Source organism: Culex quinquefasciatus, chromosome 2 (assembly GCF_015732765.1).
Source record: "Culex quinquefasciatus strain JHB chromosome 2, VPISU_Cqui_1.0_pri_paternal, whole genome shotgun sequence".
NCBI lineage: Eukaryota > Metazoa > Arthropoda > Insecta > Diptera > Culicidae > Culex > Culex quinquefasciatus.
In genome coordinates, this window is record NC_051862.1 from 100876108 (window position 1) to 100888272 (window position 12165).

At 39.8% G+C, this 12165-nt stretch overlaps 1 protein-coding gene across 1 annotated transcript; it reads right to left on the reverse strand.

Moving 5' to 3' along the window:
* Positions 1 to 455: 455 nt before the first annotated feature.
* LOC6045835 lies at positions 456 to 8434 on the reverse strand. Its single transcript, XM_038258319.1, has 6 exons — positions 8241 to 8434; positions 1810 to 2155; positions 1497 to 1753; positions 1399 to 1435; positions 695 to 1345; positions 456 to 633 (listed from the first exon to the last, which is right to left on the reverse strand). The coding sequence occupies exons 2-6, from the start codon at positions 2123 to 2125 to the stop codon at positions 566 to 568; spliced, it is 1329 nt and encodes a 442-aa protein (XP_038114247.1). The 5' UTR covers positions 2126 to 2155; positions 8241 to 8434; the 3' UTR covers positions 456 to 565.
* Between the last annotated feature and the right edge of the window lie 3731 nt (positions 8435 to 12165).

The following is a 12165-nucleotide window of genomic DNA, read 5'->3' on the forward strand; positions in this document are numbered from 1 at the left end:
GAATTTTTGTACGGAATTTTTCGCATAGTACGGATTTGTACGGAATTTTAACAACTTTTTAAAAAATCCATTGCTTTTTTGATTGGGTCAAAGCTTTTGCTAATTTGATATTTTTATTTAACTGTCAGTTTGGGGTTTTCCTCAGTTCAAACTTGATTGTCAATAATTGTTCTTTTCAAATTCCTTACTAAACATATTTATCAAATAAAAGATCAAAAGGCTTTCTAAAGCTTGTGAAAACCTTGTGATGTGCTTGTATTTATAGGACCTTTCCAATAAAAATTCTAGAAAAAACTTGATATTTCGTAAACTTTTAAACGTTTAACAAAAATAGGTCTAATTCCCAAATTCCAAAATTATCTAAATAATTCCTTGACATTTTTTGTTATACCATGGTGTCATGTCGGTAAAGTATACGGATTTTTGCTCAGAAAGAGTTGGTAGCCTTAACCGCATTTTTGAATCAAACATTTATTTTCGCTAATTACATGACTGTTGAAAGGAAGTTGAAATTTTTGAAACCATCAATGTAATCCAGTTCATCAAGTTCACTAAAGTTTGTATACTATTGATAAACCGTCTTTATCAACGGGTACTTCCTTTTATCCGCTGGTTTATAAGCATGTTGATAAACTAAAAATATACGTATGTATTATTAAATTGACTATCACACTAAACGAGTAACGAAACTCACCACTCACTAAACGCCAATAGTCTGGATATCCAGAGCCCTTTTTCCAAAAAGCAAAGGGAGGGGCCAGCGTGTTTATTATATAATTCTTTTTAGTGTACGGATCCCTTGGTCTGGGGACCGTAAGCTTCTTGGGTTCATTTTTTGGTAAACAGTTCCCAATGCCACTGTCAAAGCTAGCAACTGTTCCGGACGAATTACTTTGCGGTATGCCGGCCTTAAACGCGCACCGGAACTCGTGCTGGACCTTATAGGTAAACTCGTCGTCCTGGTTGGAGTGACACAGGCGGGGTATTTTGTTGTCCCTTTGCTTTTCATTCGGAGACCGTTGTCTGCTGCTTGGCATGTTAACTTCTTGGTCCAGTAATTGAGTCATGTTCGGAGTGCTCTTGCTGCGTTGCGGAACCAGCTCCGGTAACTCGGCCATTTCCGGTAAAGCGTTGTCAACATTCTCATCACTTTGGGCCTCTGGCCGTGGAGATTTGGCCTGTTTGTTTCCGGAAGTTGGTGTTTTTGGTTTATCATTTTTGTTACATTTGCAGCGATTAGCCAGCGTGTAATTTTTAGTGTACTCATCGTGCTGCCGGATAATATCCCGATCGAAGAAATCTTCCTCACCCAGCGTGTTTGAAAATACTCCACCGGAGTGTACAACTGCATCAAAAAGAGGGTTTTAGTTAACAACAATATTTCAAATAAATACTTACCGTTGGGCAAATTAAGCTCTTTCGGCGCTTCGACCACCTGTTTGTTCGAGATGATAAATGATGAGGAAACATAGAACATAATTCAAGAAAAAAATTACCTCGAATATTGGTGGTGCTACCGAAGCCTTTGAACCGTCCATATAGAGTGCCCGGCGAGGCTCTTGCTTTGTTCGATAATCCCACCCAATAGCAAGATCCATCGCGCCGACCTTTGACCGTTTCTTGAATTCGGGTACAATTTCCTTAATGCCGGACGCGCTCAAAGGTTTTGGAATAACTCCACATGTTTTTGGTCGATAAACTCTGTATTTTGTACACTTTGTTGGACCTGCTTTGTAGTTTTTGCTCCCAACGCCTTGAAAGTGTTTAAGTCAATTAATTTTATCAAGCCTCTTTAAAAATCAAACTCACCGGTCGCGTACGGACCCACTTCCAGTGCGATCCCAGGATTTGCCGAACCCGCTACCTGAGCCTTCCGAAATGCAATGTCCATAACCGCATCTGGCAATGGTTGATGCTCTAAGTTTTCCTGGGCCATTTTCCTAGCAGTTTGAAAATTACAAATCGCAGGAATGAACGAAGACTGTGGTCGGATGTCCAGAGGCTTGTGCGCATCGGATATCTGTTCTGGTGTGAGCATTCCATATTGTGGGGCGTTCCTTGGCTTGTTTTGCAGATTCATGTTGCTGAATTTGTTAATTATTTCGGCTGAATATGCAGTATCCATAATGCTGGTAAGTTTCACCAGTTAGGAGGCCTGAGATTTAAAATGTATTCTTTGTATTAGTTTATTGTTATTATTACTCTAATTTTGGAAATTCTAATGAAGTAAAAGTTAAACCAAGCGGACTCAGTTATATATTTTAATTAAGTACCATTTTGTTGTATTGAATCTCTACCTTTATCTCAGAAAATTTGTAATCCGAAAACAGCATTTTTTTTGTTAAAATCGAACTTTAATTGACCATATCTCGAAAACGGTGCACTTATTCTTTCGACTGCAAATTCGATTTAACATAAAGACTGTAGTCAAAAATATATTTTAGGTAAGGTTCCAAAAAAAAAAAAAAAACAAAAAAACTCGGCTGCAAAATGTTTGCCCATATTTCTCTATGGTTCAAAAGTTGGGGATTTGTCCCCAAAAACAGATATACTGATTAAAAAAAATAAGTTAATTTCAAAATCGGCATTTTTTCTGATACCGTCAGTGGGGGTGACATTGGGTCTGGGGGGTGAGATTGGGTCAAAGTGATTATTTTACGGATTTTACCATTTCTCAGATTCTTCTCAATGAAACTGAATTCTGCTAAAAGGGTTGTGTAGGGGACATCTAAAGATGACTTCGCTGAAAAAAATCTCGTTCCTAGAACAAATCCTGTTATTTTGGCAGCTGTCCAAATTTGTGGTACGTTTTTGGCCAAAAATGACCTCTTGAAAAATCATTTTTCTAATATTTTTGTTGGAATTGCTCGAAAACTACCCAAATGTTTGAGAATCTCCACTTCAAACATTGTAGCATGTCAATACGATTCATTCGAACAAGAAACACTGTTGGATGACTTGTTTTTACCATATCGTTGTATTTGAGCATCATTTTAGTTTCATTTGACCCTATGTCACCCCCTCTAAGGGGTGAGATTGGGTCAATTTTCAAACTATTGGCATTAAATGTAGTGTTAATCAAAATTCCTCATATTTTGGGAAAATGTTAGTAAACTATCTAAGAACAAATCTACGTTGAAAGATTTTCGATGTTATTTAAATTGTTTTTGTTATTAGGAAATTACAAGAGGTGTAACACTAAAACGATAAAAAAATTTGAATCTTTACGTTATTTTAGATGGACAGCTACCAAAATTGTATGGAAACTTGTATGGGTGTCAAAAAAATCAAACCATCCACATTAACGACCCCCGGGTCTTTTCTGGTCTCTATTGCAAGTTTCTGCTCGAACCGTAGGCTTGAATGGGGAGAGCACCCAAACCTCTTTCTACTCCAAGGAACCTTCCACCCCATTGTTTGAACTGACGACCTTTGGATTGCGAGTCCAACCGTCGCCAGCGATTCCACCGGAATAGGTTTGGTTTGGTGTGTTGTTTGTACTTATGGCATGGAGACGACTCCTACACCTGGAATGACTTAACGGCCTAACAACCAAGGCCGGCAATCTGGGTACTTAGCCGAATGGTTAAGCGATCTGCCTTTCAAGCAGACGATCAGGGATCGAATCCCGCCCGGTCACCTCGCCACCGATTTTTCGGTGGCAACTTGAACCCCCTGCTCCCTCTGGAAGCATCAGATACACGGTAATTAATTACCACACACACACATGCCACTCCCCCCACTAAAACAACTAGCGGTGGGTGAGTGGGGAATGGACGGGAAGATGACCAACCACCACACCGCAACGCGTGAAGGAAGGAAGGAAGACTCTTCCAACAAGACCCCCAGGAGATCATGAACATCCATCAAGACGAAGAACAATAGATCTCGGATTTATAAATAGACGCACGGCTCCGTGATGGCAACGCCGATTGAGCCAGTTAGGGTAGAGGACAAAGATTAAAAAAAAAACCAAGGCCGGGACCGACATTTTACTTCCTCATCCGATGGAAGGTTGGAGCAGATGGGAATCGAACCCAGAGTCATCCGCTTACGTTATGGGTGTATCAATGACAAAAAAAAATGTTTCTTTGATCATAGTGAAGGCCCCTAATAGGTTGAGTCAAATAAAAAAAACACAAATAAAATCCATTTCCGGAAATTGGAGAGAATTGCTCAGCAGTAAAAAATCTATTAAAATGTCAAAAGGAAAAAAAAAAAACAAAAACTTATGAAGTTAGCCGTAAGCGGTTGATTCATTAAATAAAAGAAGAATGGGCGGATTTGGTCCAAGGATGTACACAAGATGTACACGAACGGGAGAAACTTTATTCGAAAGATCTCGCCGAGACATGAAACAAAGTCTTCTGGACGAACTCTCTAAACCCTGGGGTTCAAAAGTTACAAGTTGTTGAAGTTTGAGTATTTTGGGTTAAAATGCACAAGAAAATCGTATTTCTAAAATCACTCATAAAATCCTTATTTTATTATGGATTTCGATCATCTTAACTTCATTCGACGCGTATCAACAAAAACTATAAGTTCTGATATGTTTTAGCATGATTGAAAAATGATTTCTCTTGTCTTCATACGTTTGAACCGGTTATGCAAGAGGCTTACCATAGAAACGAGTAGAAACTTGAAGATTTTGAATACGGATTAGAGTGAAACAAAATTGACTTTTTGGCGGGCATTCAGGGGTTTGTTCCGGTGGGCATACTGAGCCCAAATCCCAAATAAATGGCGTCTCGGGCGTCGCGAGGTGCGACGCATATCTTTTTTGCCGGGGCCGATTTTTTGAAAAAATGCCAAACTTTGAAGGTCTGTACCAAGCTCTAGGGAGCTCCAAACATAAATGTTATATATACCAAAAGATGCGCAAGGATCTGGCCTACACGCTTGTGATGTTTTTGGTAAACGCATTGGTGGCCAAAGTGCCTCAAAAATAGACATTTTGGAAAAAAAGTATTTTTACGGGTTAAATCCCATTTAAAATTGAAGGGCGGAGCGCCAGCTCCTGTTACGTCCAATCGAGCTCATATTTGGGATTTGCCCACCGGAACAAACCCTTGAATGCCCGCCAAAAATCAATTTTGTTACATCCTAATACGGATCCTACCCAGACTGCTTCAGTTAGTATGGAAGGCTACAGTGCATTGTTGTAACAACTTATTGAGATGTTCTGGGTCATCCAAGAACTTCTTGGAGTTAAGACCGGTGGGTCTACCGCCGTAACAAACAAGAGGTCAGTGATTTTTTACCACAGATAATAACCGTATAGCTTCAGTGAGTATGGTAGACTACTTTGTTAATGACTTGGGCTGTCTTGGATCACCTAAGGACTCCCTGGAGTTATGATAAGTGGCTGTTAACTCCAGTAAGTCCTGGGATGACCCAAGATATCGCAACACATTAAAAAGCAGTCTACCATACTGACTGAAGCTATGCGGGTATGATCAGTGGTCAAAACAACTAGACATCTTGCTAGTTACGGTAGTAGACCCACAGATCATAACTGCAGGGAGTCCTAGGATGACCCTTGAATTCTACTCGTTTCTATGGTAAGTCTCTTGCACAAACGGCTCAAACGTATGAAGACAAGAGAAGTTATGTTCCAATCATGCTAAAACATATCAGAACTTATAGTTTTTGTTGATACGCGTCGAATGAAGTCAAGATGATTGAAATCCATAATAAAATAAGGATTTTAAGAGTGATTTTAGAAATAGCAAAAATACGTTTTTTTTGTACATTTTAACCCAAAATACTAAAACTTCAACACAGCCCATGATCGCATAAATGTCCCATATGCATTTTCATAACTTTTGAGTTATTAATGCGGTTTGGTTCAAAATCGTGTGCTCTTTCAAAAGAGCCTATAGCATCCAGTACTTTGTTCTAGAAATCAGGAGTAAATCCAGTTTTTTGTGAAAACATAACACGTAGCCTTATGCGGGGGACAAACTTCAAATGCGTTTTTCTCAGCTTACTGTTTTTGCATATGGGACATTTATGCGAACATGGGCAGAACAGCTTGTAACTTTTGAACTCCGGGGTTTAGAGAGTTCGTCCAGAAGACTTTTTTCATGTCTCGGCGAGATATTTCGAATAAAGTCTCTCCCGTTCGTGTACATCCTTGGAACAGCTCCCATAAAAATTTCCCCATTCTCCATTGTTTTTATTTTTTTTGTGAAAAGTTACCGATTGTGATTGGACACTCAATAATATTTAAACTGATTGAATGTACATGAACTGAGAAAACTGAATAAACATTAATTTAAAAAAATATCTAGCGGTTATCCCACAATTTCGAAACAGCTAGTTGACGCAGAAGTTCCCAAAATCTTCACCGAAGAAGACAAAGTGATTCTAAATCTTTGAAGACTATTCAGAATTTAAGCAAAGTCACACATGCAAAGCAGTAAAAAAAGAAAGAAAATTATAATCATCAAAAAAAAAAATCCCTTGTTTACCAGCCACCTGAATCAACACGTGTTCTAACTGAACAAAAGAATAAGCATATTGTCATTTTGCCACCCACCCTCACGAGGCTCGCATATTTTAACATACCGCCGCAAAAACATGTCCAAATCTTCTTCAATGTCAATTACGCCCCTTTTAACTCTCCGAGCTGCTTGAATGATGCCGAATTAGTTTGGCTGGACAGACCGTAGCTATGGGTAGGTACATGTGTTTAAATAGAGCAAGGGGTGTTTGCGGAGAGTATCAAGGGAACAATTTATCACAGTTTATTCCACCGAAATCATTTTCCATTATTAATCCCGGGATCAGTGCGAGTTTATTTGTGTTTGGACAAAATGTGCCATCGACAGCAACATATTTTTTGATCAAATGCAATATTTTTTTTTAAATTCAGATTATTTAACTGAAAACAACATTGTCTTAAGAGCCACTAAATGATTTCCATTTTGAGCGAACTAAACTAATCTGCAAAATATCTTTGTTAAACAAAAAGTAATCTTTTATTTCATTACCGAGTAGTACACTGCCCATAATTGAAAATTCGGCTATTATATACTTGATTAAGTATTCCGAGAAAAACGCGTTTTAGTGTTTGACACAAAATCTCCGTCAAGGTAATTTCCCATAAGAGTGGCATATTAGCCGTTTGGTTTTTCGCATCGGCAGCCAAGTCTAGACACTATTTCAGTAAAATTCAAGTTCCAGGAGATGCGTTGGAACGTCCTCTACCACCTGGTGCTAATATCTCGTTTTTGCCAAAAGTGGATATTAGCCGTTTTTTCAATGGTGGGCAGTACAACAAGATATCAATATAAACATAGATTTCACACCCTCCTCACGAGTGATGAGTGTCTATTTAATTTATCCCACCCGAAAGGGGGTGACTTCAACGAACACGTGCAGAACACCGCAAGCACTAAGGAATTTGTCGAGTCGGCTGCACAATGCCGGGAGGGGTGGACTGTTGCCGCTGGATTAGATGCGCAGCATTTGGCACAAGTGTTACTTTCTGATTGAATTTAAATTGTACCCGCACCAGTTGAATGTTTTGATGAGGCATGTAATTTATAAAACCACGTGGCTATTCACAGTGGAATAAGGACAAGTTAACAAGCTCTTGTAATAATTAGTCGCAGGTGTTCGTTACACTACGAAAATTGTAGAAAATTTAACTAAAAATCAATTGACAAACCGTTGCTGTCCGAAGAAATGAATTTAGAACACTATCTGTCTAGTTTCCCTTTTAAACTAGATCATCGATTTTTTCAACAGCATTAGGAGTTTACTCAGGAATATGAATGTTTTAAAATTTCTATTACTGGACACTTGGCTTTTAATACTTTGTACAATTAATGAAAATAAATTATCCATTTTTGAATAGCTACTACACTTGTTGTAAAATGGAGCAATTTAAATGCAAAGTTTTCGATTTCTGGACACTCACAAATCAGCTCATTCTTATTTGAACACTTGCCCCAAATAGGCAATGACGTTGGTTACCATGGTAACGACGTTTGCATTAACTGTTATAATCTAGGAGGCCACAAATTCTTATGCACTGTCGTAATCATACCCACAACTTATCAATGACATTTCAATGACACGATGTAAAAAGATATTCTATCGGGCGATTTGTTTTTGAACATCTTTTTTGAAATCCTAATGTTGTGTTTCCTCCTACATTTTAAGTACTTGTTTCATAGTTACAGCAAAAAAAAAAAAAAAGTAACACATTTTCACCATAATTTTTAATTTACCGATCAATCAGCCACGTTGCACTTCTGTTGCCTTAACTGTTTGTGTTTCCGGTTTATAGTATCGTTAAAAACGTCGCATTGGCTCTATATTTGCTTAAGGAAAACGATATTTTTCAGCTGGAATTTAAATCTGCATCAAACCTTAAAGAATAGAAATAACTCAACAAAGTCAGTAAAATCAACAGAGTTCTTGTTGCCCTGGAAATTGCTAATAAAAATCGATAAGACTGGCACCGGAAAATAACAGAGTGTTAAACATATTTTTCTACAGCTTTGAGCTGGCTTATTTTTAATCATTTTTTTTTAAGTTTTCTACATAAAAACAAAATTCAATGAGGTAAAATCTTTGGGAAAAAGTACACTAGTTAAATAAATACATCAAGCAAAAAAAACACATTTTAAAAAAGCAGTGGTACCATCTCGCTTACACACTTTGTTTTAGGCGCTTAGACGTCATCCATAAAGTATGCCAGGGGGGGACCACTTTAGGAGGTTAGCCAGAGCAAAAATTAAGAGTATCATAAGACATTATAATTTGATTGTGTACACCCAAAACTGGGCAGCGCTTGTCCGAGAGAATAATGGCCTCGAGTCGATAGAATAGTGGTACCACCCACGGACACCGAGAACACAGCTCGAAATTGGCGAGAGAATTATTCTATCGAGGTTCATTTGCAAAAAAAGTTCATCCGTCAAAACAAAAAACCAAAAGTGTCGACTACGGGAATCGAACCAGAGACCTTTGACACACTAACTCAATGACTTAACTGCCTCGGCCACCACAGCTTGGTGAACAAGGAGTGGTCAGATGTCAATGTATGGCACTTGTTGGAGATTTATTGTTTCAATTAACGAATGAACTCATATGTTATGGTGGTGTGCGTTGGTAGCACTATTCTCTCGATTTTGGCGCTGAGCCCTCAATAAATTTTGAGGGAACGATTCTCTCATCTCGGAATTTTGGGTGTACCTTATAAATACTTTATAAAGCTCTACAATGCTCGAATAAAACTTTCTAGTTAGGAAAAGATTTTTGTAGCAACCTGTAGGAACTCCTGGAAATTATAACAAAGCTTGAAGCATTTATAAATCCAGAGTTATTTTTGAAAAGGACCTATAAACTATTGTCTTTCATATGTTTATAGGACATATTGAAAAAAACTCTAGAAATTTTCTCTTAAAGAGAATCAAAAGCCTGATTTACTTGATTGAAGACAAATATTGTTATGCGAAATGGAATTGGGTCCAAAAATGAAGCATAGATTGCTGATATTATTGTTAACAGCGATAAAGCTTATTTTTCTGGGTACAATGACCCTTTGTACGACCACAAAGAGTTTAAAATGGATATTTAAATCAACTTTGGAAAATTAACCTCGCGGTCCTTCTTGACAGAAAAGTTTCTACTTGACAGCTCGTTCCTAGGGGACCTTAGTTGATCCATCAAAAAAATGTTGTCTTGTCATTATTTTTTTTGCATTAAAATGAAAAAAAGTGATCAGAAATGGTTTTTGATCGTGTTTTTTACCGTTGTACATAAAAATTTACATAGGGCTTTACTGCCCCTGATCGCATAAATGTCCCATATGCCTTTTTTTTCTCGATTTTGAGTTATTGATGCAGTTTGGTTCAAAAGTGCGTGCTCTTTCAAAAGAGCCTATAACATCCAGTACTTTGTTCCAGAAATCATTTTTTTTTCGCAAAAACTTAACACGTAGCCTTATGTATGGGACAAACTTCAAATGCGTTTTTCTCAGCTTGCTGTTTTTGCATATGGGACATTTATGCGAACATGGGCAGTTTAGTACCCAATTCTTAAAGGCTTATTGTTGCATACGCAAGAAATGGACATCCCTCGTCAGCTAGACTCATGGCCTATCTACAATCACTTAACTTAGAAAATTTCACTTAGCTTAGGAGTTTGAATCAATGGAAATAAATCTGATCTTCTACAATGAAAAGGAATAAAATTAGAAACTTGACGTATGGTTTGGAAAATTTCAAAATCTACGGTAAGTTGACGTTTCCATATCAAAGGTAAACAAACAACTGCATAGCAACGTATATCAGCCCAGCAAATTTTCTAAGTTGATTGTGGATGACGGCCGTAAGTTGTGTACATTTTCTAAGTTTTACTTTACTTAACTATTCTAAGCTAAGTGATTGTAGATAGGCCATCACTGGTGGTAGTGAAGCTACCACACAGATGATGTCACAAGAGCTCGACATCCACCAAAAGAATTCCAGCCGCCATTGCGCGCAGCCAGCGCGTTTGGCGCAGCTGGTTTTAATTCGTTGTACTGTTTAGTTATTTGTTTAATACCTAAATGAAGTTTTAATGTGTAATTATTGTTTTTGTGCCTCGACCATCACCACCTCGTTCACTCAAGTCACCGGTCGTTGATAAAACGGGTTGGTAATATAGTCACTGCCATCCCCACCGGGGGTGAGTATCAGCTTATTTTGACGTTTCGAAATAAAATTTGTTTAAATTTATTGACATGACCAATTTTCCAAAATCTTCAAAAGCAGAAGTAATTATTTCCAGAAAAAAAAACTAGATTGGCCGCATCCTGGTTCCCCGGGGGATGTTCCGTTGAAGGGACATTGGCAGCACCGTATGAGCAAAATTGGTGCCAAACTTCACAATTTTCAAAATAACATATGAACATTATGAAAACTGACTTTTTGAACGGACTAGCCAGAACCCGGACGCGAGTTCATCGCCACGTAGAGTAGCGCTCCGACCAAGCTGTGGTACTGGCCAAGGTTTCACTGGACAGCTTGTAGTAGCCGGCATCCAACGGCTTCCTTTTGCTCCTTCGAACCGCTGTGCGATGTCCCGAATGAACGCGCGCTGGCTGATCGAGAAGTAGCCATCCGCGTTCTTGCTGACTTTAATCCCGAGGAACTGACTGACTTCGCCCAGCGACGAAATTTCGAATTGCTTCTTGAGTTCCTCCTCCAGCTTGACGATGTGCTTCTTGTCCTTGCACACCACGATCATATCGTCCAGGTAGATCAGCAGGTAGATCCACTCACCAGTTTCCAGCGGCTTCAAGAACAGGCACGCGTCCGAGGTAGACTGCATGAATCCCAAGCTCAGCAAAATCCGCTTCACCGTAGTGTTGCAAACCCGCGCCGCCTGCTTGAGTCCGTAAAGGCAACGGTTAAGTTTGCACACCAGGGCTTCCTTTCCAGGCACCGCGTATCCGGGAGGCTGTCGCATGTACTGCTCTTGGTCCATCTTCCCGTTCAGATATGCGTTCTTGACGTCAATGTGCCAGACTCGAAGTTTGCGATGTCCAGCCACAGTGAGTAGCACCCGGAACGTCTGCTGCATCGCGACCGGCGCGAACACTTCGTTGAAGTCGACACCGTACCGCTGAGCGTATCCCTGAGAAACAAGTCTTGCCTTGTAGCGCACAACCTGCCCAGCCGAGTCTCTCTTCTGCTTGAACACCCACTTTGATCCGATGGCTTGACGTCCAGGGGATAGCGGTACGAGCGTTCAAGTGTCGTTAGACAACAGCGACTCGTACTCTTCGTCCATGGCCTTCCGCCTTTTGTCCTTTTCCGCACTGGTGACCGCTCCTTTGTAGTTGCTCGGTTCCACCACTTCGAGCTTCGCGCTGCCGACGACGTAATCCTCCAATCGTCTCGGCAACTGACCAGCGTTCGAGCGCTGCGTCCTTCTTGGTGCTGGCTGGCCCGGTTCTTCACCCTCGAACAACGACTCGTCGAGGAAACCTTCGAAGAGTGGTTCCTCGTCCAAGCTGCGATTCCCTTTGGCATCGTCCCCCACCAGCGACTTATCATCAGCATCGGTCATCGGCGGCTCCACCTCAAAGGTTCTGTCGTGAGGCTCCTCCTGAAGCCCTGCTCCGATTTCCAGGAATCTTGTATCCCTGCTGATGATGATCTT

Coding starts and splice junctions, on each gene's coding strand:
- LOC6045835 (XM_038258319.1), bottom strand. CDS start 2,125: ATGGATACTGCATATTCAGCCGAAATAATTAACAAATTCAGCAACATG. Junction 1,346..1,398: donor AGAGCTTAATTTGCCCAACG/GTAAGTATTTAT, acceptor TTTTTGATGCAG/TTGTACACTCCGGTGGAGTA. Junction 634..694: donor CTATTGGCGTTTAGTGAGTG/GTGAGTTTCGTT, acceptor GTATATTTTTAG/TTTATCAACATGCTTATAAA.